Source organism: Paramormyrops kingsleyae, chromosome 12 (genome assembly GCF_048594095.1).
Source record: "Paramormyrops kingsleyae isolate MSU_618 chromosome 12, PKINGS_0.4, whole genome shotgun sequence".
In the NCBI taxonomy this organism is placed as follows: domain Eukaryota; kingdom Metazoa; phylum Chordata; class Actinopteri; order Osteoglossiformes; family Mormyridae; genus Paramormyrops; species Paramormyrops kingsleyae.
In genome coordinates, this window is record NC_132808.1 from 6,705,563 (window position 1) to 6,722,006 (window position 16,444).

Consider the following 16,444-nt stretch of genomic DNA (forward strand, 5'->3'; position numbering starts at 1 on the left):
AGCTCGCCGTAACTTACATCATTTTGATAGTAAAGACTGCCAGGATTTCAGCTGTTAACTCTGACAGTTATATGCGCCAGGGACAGTTTATCATGGTGGGTTGCAGGCAGTACAGGAGAGAATTGACTACAATGAGGAACTTGCCTGCAGATACAGGACACGGCATACAGGGGTCATAGGTCATACTGTCTACAAGCCCACCGATGCCAAGGAAATGTGGGGGGGGGCAGCATCTGGGAGCCATCCGTGCATGTGCACACAATTCAAGGAGGAGTTTCCATGCAGTCTGAGATTTCACACCTCGTGACCAATGGGGCAACAATCAATAAAGGAAACAAGCTGCTGATCTCTGGTTCAGCCACTGTGAGGCACTGAGGATGACAAGCAGGCTGGTAAGAGTGTGAGAGGTGAGAGGAAGGCTCAGCCAGCCAGACCGTTCCAAAGAAAGCTGCAAAAGGCCACAGAATCACAGCTCTGCCAGGCTGCCAAAACAGAGACGCACGCCCACGCTGGTCTCATGAAAACGTTGGCGGTGTGCCGGATGCCGGGAGAAGAACTCACACGAACGGCAGTGCAGAGATCAGAATCACAGAAGAGGACTGCGTTAGTGATCACAAGCAGGCCATTCATGACGCAGACAGACTCAAATGGCAGAGGTGTGGGGAAATACTGAAAATCACAAGGAAGCCCAAGCAGGACAGTGAGGGGATGGAGTTCATAGATCACTGGGCGACAGGAGGAAACGGCAAGTAGGCAGAACCGAAGAAACACAGAACTTTCATTGCACTTAAACGGAGAGACGTGCCAAATAGTCTCCCGGCAACGAAACAGAAAAACGTGCCAAGCGCTTCGCTTGTGCTCAGATCATGGCGTTCCAAAGCCTCCCTACGTGGATCTGGGAGCTCTCTATAATGTGGAAACGGAAACTTAAAGAAAAAAAAAGGATAGGTAAATTCAAATTAGCAATATGAACACTGTATTAAATGATGACCACAGTAATATTAAGGGGGAGGATCAATGAAGAATGTGCTGTGTATTCAGTGCAAAGATGCATTCACATAATTTTCTGGGGTAATTCACATTAAGCAAGCAAATCTGAGTTAGAATATTCTGATTTGTCTCTGCTATGCAACACAGTCAGAGTTTAGTTCACCAAATTAGTACTTACTGCCTGCCACTTTTAGCCAATTCAGTGTTTCATATAATCATCACTGAGCCTCATCTTGGATGGGGTAGCCTGTTACGGAACGCGGCTCTTGTGATCGCACTCTCATACTTATACTTAGGCAGCATACAGCAGAAGGCGGTTGATAGCCCAATCTAGAAGGGTAACAGGCCAGAACGTTATTACAGGTATTTTACCATCTGCTTTCCTGGTAATTACCCAAGGGATTATTATGTGATCCAGTATGACCTAAAAACTACAAATACATGGAGACAGAATTAGAAGACTCAATTTTCATCCACAGCAGGCATCCAAGATAAAGAGGAACTCTGCTATGGGTCAAGACCTCATATTTCATAAGTTGTTTGGAGGACTCAAATTCATAGAGCCTAAAATGCATGTGATTAGTTAATAAGACCTGCAATAATTACATCTGCTTATAAGGCACATTAGTGCAAAGCAACATACAAGTGAGGAAAGTTTGATGTCAGCGAGCAGGTCAGTCTGTCGCTGGAGCAGTGGGGTTAGGGTGTTTTTACAAGGGTCCAGTAGGGGCATGATTACTCTGCTAGTCACGGGATTTGAACCCACAACTTCTAAAAATGGGAACAGATCTGAAATCTGATGAGCTATACACCCCTTGGCTGAGTGTATCAGTAGGTAGCTGTGGTCAGAGTGGATGGTCAAGCCAGTGATCCTGTGATGAGACCAGATGGTAAGGAAAGCCCACATATGATCAAACAAAGACTTTAACTAGGCAAAACATTCTACAAGCACTGAAGAGAAGCACAGTCAATTGCAGGTTTAATAGGGATTAATGAGCAGGCCAAACCACTACAGCAATTGCTACATGTGGACATTTATACACCTCGCCTGCACATAGTACATTCAAGCTGGCTTGGATCCAGTCACGATAGCATTACACTTAAAGGGGCCATAAAGATACAGCACATTAGATTGGATAGATAGGATAGATAGATTAGATAGATAGACAGATACTTTATGAATCCCAAAGGAAATGTAGGCATCCATTAAGGCAATGTTAGGGTTATGTGACACTTCTCAATTTTCAAAAAACTAATACATGAAAATGTGTAGAGTACAATCAGGAGCGTGGCAACCCAGGCAGATTCAGTGGGCCCTGAATACCCAAAATTATATAATGCAACTTCAACTATTTAGACTCAGAAATAATACACAACTACTACCAAGAATACCAAATGACTGAGCGGGCCATAATGGTGTATTCAACATGTTTAACCTGCTAATCTCCCTCTAATGGATCGGTCCAAATGTGTCAAATCAGTCAAGAAAAGTCATCGAAGGAGTAGAGTGGCCAATGCATGAAGTAGAAATGTCAATGAAGCACCAAATGAAGTACAGCTGCCAAAAGCAGAACGAAAAAGCTGAAGGTGAAAGAAGGCAGCTAGGAGCCTGGGAGGCAGACAGTCACAAATGCTGAGGCCCAGCAGCAAGGTGAGCATGTCCAGTGTCGCATGGGCACCAGACAGACAAATGAGGATAGTGGGTGGCAACAAGAGAAGTCCTGCAGATGTTTCTCATTCGAATAATACAGGTATAATAAGAGTGTCATAATCAGTCTTCTGTTTATTCTTAGCTGTTCTGTATTCTGTTAATCTGTTCGCAAAAACACGCTTTTCGACAAAAGAATGTAGACATTTTCGGAATTGCTTAGCCTGTTACAAGTGCAATACAAATTTTCTGCATAAAGCATTTATAATGTAACAACTGGGTGCCTTTTTTGGTGGGGGAGGGGAGTGGGATGGGGTTGCACATGGTGAGGCTGTATAAGATAGGTGGCGTGGGGGAGTTGTGTTTATCTTCTGAGTGTCTTGAGTGCACAGAGCTTAAGTTCACTTGAGTGCTCAGCCTCGTTTTCCAAATCCAGGAGTAGGCTCAACAGTCAACATTACAAAATACAATGCAAACCATTATCAAGTTTCAATACAATACAATACAAAAAGTTCCTCTGTGGATGTCTCTTCCCCATCAGTAAGTGGTCCTCAGCTGGGAGGATGAACTTAGGTAGAAGGAGAATTAGGTTCACTTGACTTAGGAACAAGACAAATTCTGGTCAGTTTCATTGCTATCATTCAAATGCAGACAATTATCCTCATAGTCAGGACCTTCTTAATCAGCATATGAAACACGACCCCATCTTGATCAAAGTCAGTTGTTTGACTACGATAAACCTTGCCATCTGTAGATTAGAGCCCACAGGACAACAGATCTTTGTCTAATGTGCACTATGGCATGCTCACCAAATCTTTTCTTGTTCCGACCCACTGCATTCTGAGGGTTTTCAATAGCTAGGTCGGTAAGTTTGTCACATACTGTCGATGGACCTTCAGATGCCTTTCTCTGACAGGTAAACCAAAAGTAATGTCCATGGGCTGTCTAGACTGCCTACTGAACATGACTTCATAAGGTAAGAATCCTATGGCCTCACTTTTCATACAATTTCAGGCACGTGTTAGAGACTTAACAGCCATGACAGTAACTATCCCCATATTTCTCAGAGTACCTAACATACTCAAGGAATGTATGGGCAGGTTCTTTGCAGATTCTACCAGCAATACAAAACAATGCATATCATGAGCCTTAAAATCCAATGTCTGCCTACTTCACTTTCGTGACATGGTCATGAAAGACATAACGTACCAGAAACATTTATTACAAGAATGTCTTTAGTATTGTGATGGTCATGTTTCAATGACAAGAAATTCATACAAAGTAACTATGGTGTGGCAGTTACTGGATGAGCCTTTTGTCTGGTGCCGCGTCAACAGGTTCTCTTATCAGCTCCTATCACCATTAGCCAGTAAAGCCTGGTCATGATCAGAACAAGACCGAAATGTTTCCGTTGCGTAGCCAACAGGCATTAGCTCGGTAAGAATGACTGATGCCTGATCTTTAATGAGTAACAACACCAGGCATAATGAACAACAATTAAATGTGTTACATTTATTATACACTGACAGGTAGCTTATAATATACACAATATTTTTAAATTAAAACAAAATGGGCATGCATATTAAAGTATGCGTGGTACAGTCTACGTGTTAATTTTTATCTTGTCGATGTCCCAGATCTTGGCTGCAGAGGGCTGCACTCCACTTGCAGTCTTGTTTTCTGAATCCAGGTCTAGGCTCACTTTGACAAAACACTGATCTGTATTTGACAATGCAAACCATCCGCAAATTTCAGAATAAACTTGGGATAACTGAAATAGCTATTAGGAATCCATACAGACGATACAATTCCATGCATGTGCATGTGCTATGGCATGAGATTCCCACATGTGAGTACACGTGAGTACACGTGCAGTCGTGCAGTACATGTGCTCCATTAACAACTCTGTTCACTTACAGAAACTATTACGTTTCTGGAAAATTACATCTCGGACAAAATCTCAATTGAGAAATACATTTCATCGGAACCTCAAGCTAAACTTCTAATTTTGCTTTAGCACATTAAGAGTGATATCTGATAAAAATAACAACAATAATAATAATAATAATAATAATAATAATAATAATAATAAATAATAATACAGATTAATGGAACAACAAAATAAAGCTCCCCAAACACGCTACACTGCCACTGGTTTTAACTTTCACTACACAAGAATTACTCACGCTGTCAGATGATCCTGCGGAATAGCCTCCATTATTAATCTGACTCAATTCTCATCATCATGGGAAGCCAAAGTTGTTGCAACACTTCCAGGACTCCAGATAAATTGAATAAATTACATAACCTTGCACAAATAATCTGACAGCAATATTTTCCATGCCGGCTTCAAGATGGAAACACGTCTACTTTGCACAGAGCTTCTCCTGTCTAACTTTTGGAAAATACCCGTAAAGGCAAAGAAATAAACCAACTGTATATAGTAACCAAGGTAACATGGGGGTAAAAATGTGGCTCAGGCAAAGCAAGTGATTAAAAACATATGTACCACCCACTCTAACTATACAACTAGCTTCACTACCGACCAAGTGAACATTCTCCAGAGCCAAGTTTGGAAGCCCGTCTTCTTCTGATTTCTCCACCAGAACCAAATCAGCCAGGTAACAATGTCAAGCCTGTCCAGGCAACAAGCGAGACCAAACAGGACAGGGTACCCGGAAGCCCCGATTCTTAAATTCATATAAGCGAAAATCTTTCATTTTGTGTCTTCAAAAAGGGCATGCACACTGTGTTCACAAAGCATAATTAAAAACACATAGCAGTCATTTGCACACACACACACACACACACACACACACACAATGACAATGGCAGCCATGGTCCCTCACTCCCCTCAGCACGCGCACCCCGGCCCACACTAGGCTGGTGCAGAGTACAGCGTTACCTCGTCACAGACGGTACACCTCCATGGTATCCCGGGACGCCCGATACCGAACTCAGAGATAAACAAGTGAAGTTTTAAAAGAGGCAGAAAGGAGGTGGGCAGGGGAGTGAGGAGGACTGAGCTGCAGCAGATGTGTGCTGCCAGTAAGGTCTGGGGAAGCAGGCGTGATGCACAGCCCCTGGTTTACAGCCTTCGCTTGTGGGGGAGAGAGAGTGAGAGAGAGAGGGGAGGAAAAAGGCAGCGCCAAGTCTGTGGTGGGGGCCAGCCAGGGAACAGGCAGAGCCCCCCGTGCACAGGCCATCCCGGCAACACGAACAGCGATGAGCGATGTCTCTGTCCACCCCTCAGCACCGGAGGGTCCATGAGTCGGTTCCCATGGTGGACTCCGGAGCAGGTGTTACGGGAGAAATGCCCTTGGGTAGCCCCCCCCCCACTTCGGCCTGCTTCCTCACCTCACTGTTGGGCCTGCAGTGACTTGAGGGGCAGCAGCACTTCGACAACACTTGATTTGTACATTTGTTAGCCACCAACCCCTCTCCTAATGCCACCAACATGCCCCCCCCCCCGCTGATTTATAGCAGTGATAACTGGCCAGACCAGGCAGGGAGCTGGTATGAGAGAGCCCTTCTGAGCCTGTCAACCTCTGCCAGGGAGGGAGGTGTGGGGAGGCTGGAGTGATGCCCACTAGCTGCATCACCAAAGAAGAGAGGCCCATTCAGGAAGGCCGCCCCCCCATCCCCAGTGAGGCTCAGAAATCTTTAGGCACCCGACCTGAGGCCGCCAGATTGAGAGGAGCTCTGTCCCCCTGACAGACAGCGGCCGCACGCTGGCGAGAAACCGGGAAGCTGGCCAGACAGCATAAAAACATACAGCTGAATATGTAATAGGCTTATATGCTTATGTGTCCATTAGAAAGGCAAAAACAACCCTAAGCTGGCCTGAGCTGGAAAAATGACCTAACAGTCAAAGAAAACCAGCGAATAAAGAAAGAGTTGCCTTTCAGACGTACTGTGAACTTAGCAGGGCTGCCTGAACACTCCCGGCACCTGTCAATGCCTTACGAGCTGAGTCCTTCTGCGGCCTTTTCATCTGACTTCCAACACATAAATCCCACCAGTGCCACACAGAAACAGGGGAAAATGGAGAATCGTTGGGAGGGGACAAAGCCTTGCCTTATGACCGGTTGGGCAAACATTCCTAATACATTTTTGGGCTTGATTGGTTCTCACTATATAAGTGGATCAGTTGAGGTAGAGCTGTACATTATGCTCATCCATAGCCAAGGTGCTCTATGGAAAGAGTGAGTATTCAGCTCTCTAGGACACAACAAACCACAGCCTCAGTGCTTCTAAGAACAGGCACATCAAGAGTACGTCAGATGCCTGGGAGGGGCAAGCGGCAAATTCAATCATGATGACGGGGAGGGGGGGCAATGAGACACAGCTGCCACATTTAAACAGAACTCAGATGGCTAGTTATGAAACTGACCAGATCCACCTGACCAGGACAGGAGGCTACACCGGTAAATCACTACAGCAGCCGGGCCAGTGTCAGCAATGGGAACGCTTATTAGACCATTTAAAGTGACTCCACCTATGGGCCTTGCGTCTCACATGGTCTGTACTGCTCAAGAGGTGCGACTGTCACATCGGGTCACGCTCGGCTTAACCACAAGAAAGGAAAGTACGAGCAAACACACACGGCAACTGATATGCTGTGCAAACAGCACTGGGCGAACGCAGAACGACAATGGTAAATGGAGCAGATTTCCATCCTTATGCACAGAAGCAGATGCAGACCTTTTCTTGGACACTCAGTAGTGTCTCTCCACAGGGTCAGACTGCACGAAAGCCACGGGACTATGACGACCCCATTAGACAAGCTCTGTTCAGTCAGTTCAACAGAATTCGCTTTGTTCTGTCTGGCTGTGCCTTCTGCTTTGATATCTCCATGAGATAAGTCCAACAGGTCTCTGTTATGCATGTTCTCTACTGAGCTCTTTAAGATTATGAGGATAAAGTTGGTGATCCACCTCTTGTCTCTTCAGGGACAACATCAGTTTTCTTTCTTGGACAAAGGTAAATACTTAAGAGGAGACAGATAAAGGAGCACAACACGCATAATGCCATGCTTTGCCAGGGCTGCCCACTAATAAATATAAACCCTGACAGTGCTAGACATTGAAACATTGCAACATGGCGACAGTTCTTACCTGTATCTTTATTGGCCAAGTAAAGTTGCTGACATATACAAAGAACGTGATGTTTGGATTGTTGCGAAAGTCAAACTTCTCATTGGAGAAACTGTCCTTGAATTCCTTGATGTTACTCCTAGACACAATGGGGATCTCTTCTCCAGCTTGGGTTCCCGCTGGGTAAGGGGGCAGATGGAGAGGGAAAAGCAAATAGAGATGATGAGAATGGAAAGAGAGAAGATCAAATTAAGGGAGAAAAGACTGATACATGAGGGAGAGGGGAAGGTGCATTTCTAAAGAAATACAAAGATTTATCCATATGTCAGCAAGCTACTCCCACATACTGTTCCTTGTTGACAATGAGATGCACTGTAGAGGGATCAGATGCACCTTTAAATAACTCCTTAAATTATTCACTTGAGTCTCTGGGCTGGAGCCCTGTTTACCTGCAAAACTGGTGGCCCAAGTAATGTTTAGGTTGAAATTCTTTGAAGCATTGATGAACATGTCTAGGTCCCGATTTTGCTGGAAAAGAAAATGACACACAGATGTTCTGGAGGCACATAAATGGCTTTAGACATGCTATAGGAAATCATATTATTGCAGTGCCTGTCCACAGCAACTAGAGAAAAGTTCCCACAACTTCAAGAGCATGACGTCCAAACCCATTTTTATCCGACAGTTTTCTTTCCAGCCCATTCCCTGGTATAACAGCAGCTGCATCATGTCAGATTTCTACTGAAGCGATTCTCCCAAAACTGAAAATTGAACTATGACATTCTCCAAATGGGAAAAACAGCGGCATTCAAGTCAAAATCAAGGACTGGAGAGCTAAGTAATGAAGAGAAAAACAGAGCAAGATCGTAGAAATAAAGAACCGCAAATCATTTTCAAAAACTATAAAATAAATCTGCTCCCTCTGCCCCAAATGACTCATCCAAAAATTTGATATGGTCATTCACTCACTCACTCACTCACCCACCCACAGACTCACTCACCCACCCACCCACAGACTGATTCACCCACCCACCCACAGACTCACCCACCCACAGACTGATTCACTCTCACTCTTCACTCACTCACCCACAGACTGATTCACTCACCCACCCACAGACTGATTCACTCACCCACCCACAGACTCACCCACCCACAGACTGATTCACTCTCACTCTTCACTCACTCACCCACAGACTGATTCACTCACCCACCCACAGACTGATTCACTCTCTCACTCACTCACCCACAGACTGATTCACTCTCACTCACTCTCACCCACAGACTGATTCACTCACTCACCCACAGACTGATTCACTCACTCACCCACAGACTCACCCACCCACAGACTGATTCACTCTCACTCACTCACTCACCCACAGACTGATTCACTCACTCACCCACAGACTGATTCACTCACTCACCCACAGACTCACCCACCCACAGACTGATTCACTCTTACTCACTCACTCACCCACAGACTGATTCACTCACCCACCCACAGACTGATTCACTCACCCACCCACAGACTGATTCACTCACCCACCCACAGACTGATTCACTCACCCACCCACAGACTGATTCACTCACCCACAGACTCACTCACTCACTCACCCACAGACTCACTCACTCACTCACCCACAGACTCACTCACTCACTCACCCACAGACTCACTCACTCTCACCCACAGACTCACTCACTCTCACCCACAGACTCACTCACTCACTCTCACCCACAGACTGATTCACTCACTCTCACCCACAGACTGATTCACTCACTCACCCACAGACTGATTCACTCACTCACCCACAGACTGATTCACTCACCCACCCACAGACTGATTCACTCACCCACAGACTCACTCACTCTTGCAAAGACTCGCTCAGAAAGTTATTAACGATGCAGATCTCATGGGTAAAGAATGCACAGGTAGAGGAGAAACATGCTTATGTAATTTACTGAAGTCTCTCAAACATGCACTGTCAATAGAAATGACAGGTACAACACATATACAGACAGGCTGCAGAAGAGAGCATTAATGATGCCTATTATAAGAATGACAGGAGAAGCAGTTTGTAATGAGTAGGAAGGAGCAGATGGAGATTATCACAGATCAGGCGGAGATCCGAAAGGGTATTAATGTGGAATGACCCATGCCATTCCAGAGTGCTATGATGTTCCCATTCAATGCAAAAATTATGGATCACTGTAATCCTTTAGTTCAAAACACAGTATTCTGGGGACTTTCACGTTTTTTAGCAGACCGTCAAAATCACTGTATCCACAACAAAGACCGCCTACCTCCTCAGGTGTGGCAACAAAGTTGATGGCAGTGTAGTACCGGTCATCCTCCTGTGACAGGCTGAAGGTGAACTGGTAGTCAATGAGCAGGGTATCTGGCCAGAGACAGACAGTAGCTGCTTACGTCTTTGCTCACCTGCAGGTGTCACCTCTCAGTTCTGGGAAAATCCTGCCCCTTTAATCAATCCCACAATGCCACAATGTCCGACTGTGCCATGACACATCAGCTGGCCACATTTCAAGAAAAGGTTCAGTAACCGACTTGAATGCACAGTGACAAACAATCATGTAAATTTCAAAAACAAATAAAGAAAACCATGAAATCTTCCTAAAGGCTTCAGTGGTCAGAGAATCCCATAAATATGGTTCCGGTAGTTCCGCACTCCACTCTTTTGCTATTACCCTTGTTTATTGCCTGCATTTGTTATACACTCTTTAGTCATTAACACATGAACTGTCAAAAAAAACACGGGAGTTTGTGGCGGCTGGAGAGAAGCTGCTTTGAACTTCTTATTTGCAGCCTTGATCCACACCAGCATATGACCTGTACTGTAGTTGAACCTGGATCAACTGACAAGAGGGAAAACATTTGCAGTCGTAACAATAACGAATATTAGTGTCCGACAGGCCTTTTGATCGGCTGGACATGTCCGAGTTGCTGTCCATACTCACAGTAGCATGTCCCTTTAAGCGGGTTACCCTGGTAACGGTTCTCTACCTCACACCTGAGAGAAACGGAGAAACGACTCCATCAGCAAGGCACATAAAGTCAGCTGGCAGAGAGACACCGTAAACGAAGACCCGAAGAGCTCTGGGCATGGGTGTGGCTAAGCATGGGGAGGGGCTAGGGCTCTGGGCATGGGCGTGGCTAAGCATGGGGAGGTGCTAGGGCTCTGGGCATGGGCGTGGCTAGGCAGGGGGAGGGGCTAGGGTTCTGGGCATGGGCGTGGAAAAGGATGGGGAGGGGCTAGGGCTCTGGGCATGGGCGTGGCTAGGCAGGGGGAGGGGCTAGGGTTCTGGGCATGGGCGTGGCTAAGCATGGGGAGGGGCTAGGGCTCTGGGCATGGGCGTGGCTAGGCAGGGGGAGGGGCTAGGGTTCTGGGCATGGGCGTGGCTAATCATAGGGAGGGGCTAGGGCTCTGGGCATGGGCGTGGCTAAGCATGGGGAGGGGCTAGGGCTCTGGGCATGGGCGTGGCTAAGCATGGGGCGGAGCTAGGGCTCTGGGCATGGGCGTGGCTAAGCATGGGGCGGAGCTAGGGCTCTGGGCATGGGCGTGGCCATGGGACCAGGAAAACTTACAGGTGGCAGCGGTCTCCTTTGATGCCTTTTGTAGTGCAGAAACACTTCCCGTTGCTGGGGTTACACATGCTGGCATGTCCGTTACACTTGCAGGCTGAAACGGAAAACCATGGTACAGAACAAAAGTGACTTTAGGCTCATGGCTGAGCGAGCAACAGGAAGGCTAAGCAGTATTCAGGTCACCGTTTTGCCATTTCAATCCGAGCTCCTGCACAGCTGTGCCCAAGTTAATCCCAGCAGAACACTCTGTAATAGTGGATCCATTTTAAAGAACTAATCGGCTAAACAATGAGATGTTTTCTGTTCTTTTAGAAAGGTGCCTAGCAGCTACATGCATATAAAGTGAAACAGAGAATGTTAGATGAATTATCTAAGCCAGTGGTTCTCAATCCTGTTCCTGGAGGACCCCCTGCCAGACTGTTTTCATTCCAACCCTACCTTAATCAGGCTCAGATGGTCCTTAAAAGGCTAATAATGAATGTGGCAGGTCGTAAGGAATGAGGGTTGGAATGAAAACATTCTGGTCCTCCAGGGACAGGAGTGAGCACCACTGCTCTAAGCCCAGATGCTGAGGCAGGTCCTGCTCAGACTTGTGACAGCGATTCAGTGTTCAGCTGCCACACTTATCACTGGGAGAAGAGCTCCTTATACGGCACAGAATTCACCCTTCCTGTCCCCAGTTTCTCTGGCGGCACAGAACTTAAGGTGAACATCTAGGCCATGGCAGCCTCATGTCCAGGTTCATTAAGTAGCATCAGACACAGGTCTGACTGCCACTGACCTCAACACCTTCATTATACAGTTCAGGATGCTATTGCCAAATAAACGGAACAGGTTTTACTTGTACCTTTCCTCTAAATCAGTGTTTCGCAATCTGGTCCTACTGTAAGCTGGGAGGGAGCAAAAACGTGGACTGCTTGGGGGTCCCCAAAGACCAGATTGGGAAACACTGGTTTAAAGGAAAGGTACACGTATAACCTGTTCCGTTTATTAGGCAAAAGCATCCTGAATCTGATCTGGCTCATTTAGCTGCTATCACCAGCTTGCTGGGCTCCTCCTCAGCCTTCAGCCGAGGGGCTATAGTGTCGGGTGCAGGACTCACGTTGGCAGGTGCCCCCGTTGGTGGGGTCGCCATAGTAACCGGAGATACAGCTCTCGCAGTGCTTCCCCGTGGTTAAGTCCTCGCACTTCTCACACACACTCTCGTTGACACACCTACTGTGTCCGTTACACTGACACACTGCAGAGAGATGGAAGCTGTGTTACTCGGTGATAATGATACTCTGCCGTTTGTAGGAGCACAAGTTCAGGTACGTAGGAATTCCATTTTACTATCTTATGAGATACACACACACACACACAGCCAGAGTGGATATTGGCCTCAGAGTGCAGGGTCAGCCGTCCATCAGTTACTGGGGTTAAGAGACTGGCTCAAGGGCCCAACGGTAATGGGATTGCGGAAACATAAGGGGGAGGGGGGGGGGGGGCAAACCTAGATGTATAAATCTAGGAAGCAGAAACGTATTCATGACCTGAGGATCATGCGGTGAGAGAAACATATTTCTTTCAAACTGAATATTCGTATAAGCATTCCTAGCGGGAAAGGCACAGCAGTCTCCAAGGGACTCATTAGAATCCCTGCTTATAGACAAAGTAGACACCCTTGGTCATCTGACATATATCAAGTTCACGTTTCTAAACTGCTAAAACAGGTGAGGCCTTGCTATACATCTAAATGCATTAAAATGCATCTGCACGTCTATCAAAAACAGGAAGCACACACATCCCAGCATCTGTCGGCAGCGTTACGGCTCATCTGTCCAATAGTGGCGGCGACGCTTCTGAGCATTTGCATTCCTCGCATCCAGACACTCGCGTTCGCATATTCATGAATATATGCTAATGGGGAGAGACTGTCACTGAGCACAGCTGTGTGAAGGCGTGCCGTTAGCGCAGCTCACCAGGGCAATGGATGAAGGACCAATTGAACCTGTTCTCCTGCTGGCACATGGTGAGGTTGAGGGCTGGCTCATGGTAGGAGGCGGGGCTGGGAGTCTGCACCGGCCCACGATAGGAGCCCTCGATGCACTGGCCCCTCCCCGTGTTGCTGGGGTCAGTGCACCACCCACAGCCCGGCTGGTCCAGACACTGGCCGCAGGTCCGATAGCCAGAGCAGTTTTCCGCTGGAGTGAGTGGGCCAATAAGGGAGCAGTAAAGAAACTGAGGAAGCAGCACGGTGATGGAATCCATGGAACGTTACAGAGACCAGGTTCGCGATCAGCACTGAAAAAACAGCTTCTGGAAGAAGAATCTTACACAGTGACTGCTGCTCAAAACTCTGCCCTCAGTAACTAAGGAGCTCCATAAGAAAAAGAAACTGAGGGAATAGTAGATAAAGAGTGAATGCGGAGGCAGGCGGCGTGAGCGCAGCTTACGTGGGCAGCTGTTCATGGTGTACCACTCCATGCACTGTCCGAAGGGGAAGGAGGCCACGTAGGCGTTGGAGTCCACGCACTGGCGCATGTTACTGCACCACATGCACTCGGAGCTGCTGCTGGTGCACTCGCTGCAGGTGGTGCGCAGGGCGCAAGGCGTGCGGCACTGTTTGGCACTGTGATTGGCTGTGGGGGAGAGGGGGCGGGGTGTGAATGTCAAATCCGATTGGATAAACATTCTTGCGCATCAAATCTTTTTTTTTTTTTTTTTTTTTTATAAAAAAAGCTGAATAATATTTTTATACTGCCATTGCACAGGGGATTGATAGCATTAAAAAATCGTAAATTTACAGGAAGAGGAGAAGCAGCCAGAGCCCACCCACCTGGACGCTCGCACAGGCTGCCGTTGACAGAGTTGACGCAGGTGGCCGCCTTGAGGCCGCTGGAGGCTGGCTCGGCCAGGTAGCCGCAGAAGCCAGCGTCGCTGGGCTCGCCAGGCAGCCACTGCAGGGACGTGTTCGTGAAGGGAGACATGTCCTCCCAGCACCAGTATGAGATGTTTATCTTCCTCAGGCCCACCCAGGGAGTCACCGTGGCCTTGTACTGCAGCGATGAGAAGCAGAGGGTCAATTGGTCAACGGCGGAGGCCACAGCCCATGTACACTGCAAGGCAGCATCGGTACCGGGCACGGGGTGGGGGGGCAGCGGGCCTACATCCACTTACATTCACTTAATGGTTACAACATCCCACGCAAAGCGTTTCATTATTAAGTCATATATTAGAAGTTACATACTCCCTTGCTGTCGAGAGACTAAGGATGATTCCTGTAGTGTGTATAGCTCCTGGGTAATTTCCTTATATTGCTCAAGAATTAAGTGACTGCTCAATCCTGCACCGATGGTTGGCCACCTCACCCTTTCCTCATAGCAGTGACAGGGCACTCGCTGTCTGCCAGCCTGACTGCCTCACCTCTGCAGGCCTGCAGCAGCCTCCCTAGGATCTCTCTACTCAGGGGCATTCATTTCTAAGTGGTGCAGGGCATTTGGGACATTAATATTAATGTGATTTTTGTATTAAGTGCACAATGACATTCCTGTTAAGGTTTGGCTTCAGCATATAACAGTACATAAACATTATGCATGTAAAATTCTTTATAGTACACAGACACCAATACCTCCTGAATTTAATTAGAGACATGCACTTCTTGCATGACCATTATGAACCAAGAACCTTGGAGGTCTGCCTTAGTGGGGACAGAAGCAGCAGCCAAGGGGCTAGAACCCAACTCAACCGAATAAATAAAGCTACAAGAATGCAAGAACAAACTGGAATGACACTGACTGTCACCAATAACTGCTCCATAGTCTTGGCCATCAGGACGCTTATCCATCAGAACCCTAACCCCAGAATGTCATCTCTCAAGCCTATAATAATCCAGCAGAAATAGACATCTCCCCCTCTATCGATGATATAAGGTCCACAAGCCCTTCAGGAAGCAGAAGGGCAGTAAATTGCCCTGGTTGCCCTGGACCATCATGCTAACCATCTACCTCCAATATTGTCCATTGTTCCTGCTGTGAATACTCCCACCATTGTTTCCGGACCCATTAAAAATTAATTTCAGCTAAGACAGTTGACCCGTTGCATGGTTTCAAAGATCACCTCATGTCCTTGACCCCTAAAACCTTAGATACATGACCAACAGGTCAAAAGACAATGCTGTTAAAAAAGTCTTCACAACATCTGGCTCCTTCTCTCTCTCCTGGCATGTATGCCATGATTCTGTTTGAGGATCTCAGCTCCACAATCACCATCATTAAGCCCGAACTCATATAGCACAGATGGTCCCAAATGAAAATACGCTGCTCCCACTGCCACCACAACCATAACTGCCTGAGCAATAGGAGGCGCTGTGGCTGGACTCCCTCCAAAATGACTCAAATGGCTAAAAATGCACTACACCATACTTCACTCTGTACACACCAATGAGTATATTAGATGGTCCAAAGACATCTACTTTTCTCAATAATTTTCTATAGGCTAATTTTGTCATTTCTTTGCATTCCTTCTATTGTCTGTTAGAGCAGTATGCAATGTTTTCACCCTCAGTTACATCATCTCCCTTCAGGTCTATGTTCAGAGTGATGAAACACCAAAATGAGATCCAGGTACAACGGAAAGCACTCAGTGAATAGAATTGATTCTGATATTGACTGGAAATGCTAATCTGAACACCCGACAAGATAGATCAGCTAAGTTGATGTGGTGTTAGGATGACAAATTCTGACACCTAAATCAGCAGCTGGTACCGTGCAGGGATAAAGAACCACATCAAAGCTGGGCAGCCAACATGAGCCGTAGCAAGTGTTTAATGACATCCATCACCAATCATTTCTTCTACTACTTTGCCAAACAGCAGAAGGCCGATTTCTGTAACACAGGGGTAGGAGACCTTTTTCCTCTCAAGGACAATTTAAATTTTTTCGAACATCCTTCGAGGGTCATATTAAATTATTGAACACATAAATCGCACTAACCTGGTGTGATATTTTGTGTTATTGCACCAATTCTCAAAAACATTGCATCAATTTTTGATGAATAGTTTACATGCAAAGATTTGTGGTAGATGGTTTTGCATTGTGTTGCTTAAACCCCTGACTGCTAGATAGTAGTGTT

General features: G+C 46.6%; 1 protein-coding gene across 1 annotated transcript in view; it reads right to left on the minus strand.

Annotated features, from left to right (window-relative positions):
• The window catches only part of atrn (attractin), a 124,050-nt gene that overhangs the window by 46,132 nt on the left and 61,474 nt on the right, over positions 1 to 16,444 (minus strand). The window contains exons 16-24 of the mRNA XM_023799986.2: positions 14,151 to 14,370; positions 13,768 to 13,953; positions 13,294 to 13,515; positions 12,435 to 12,572; positions 11,333 to 11,426; positions 10,705 to 10,757; positions 10,033 to 10,127; positions 8,184 to 8,262; positions 7,756 to 7,913 (exon numbers count right to left, since the gene is read on the minus strand). Coding sequence (XP_023655754.1) covers positions 7,756 to 7,913; positions 8,184 to 8,262; positions 10,033 to 10,127; positions 10,705 to 10,757; positions 11,333 to 11,426; positions 12,435 to 12,572; positions 13,294 to 13,515; positions 13,768 to 13,953; positions 14,151 to 14,370 — 1,245 coding nt within the window. The remainder of the gene's footprint in view (positions 1 to 7,755; positions 7,914 to 8,183; positions 8,263 to 10,032; positions 10,128 to 10,704; positions 10,758 to 11,332; positions 11,427 to 12,434; positions 12,573 to 13,293; positions 13,516 to 13,767; positions 13,954 to 14,150; positions 14,371 to 16,444) is intronic.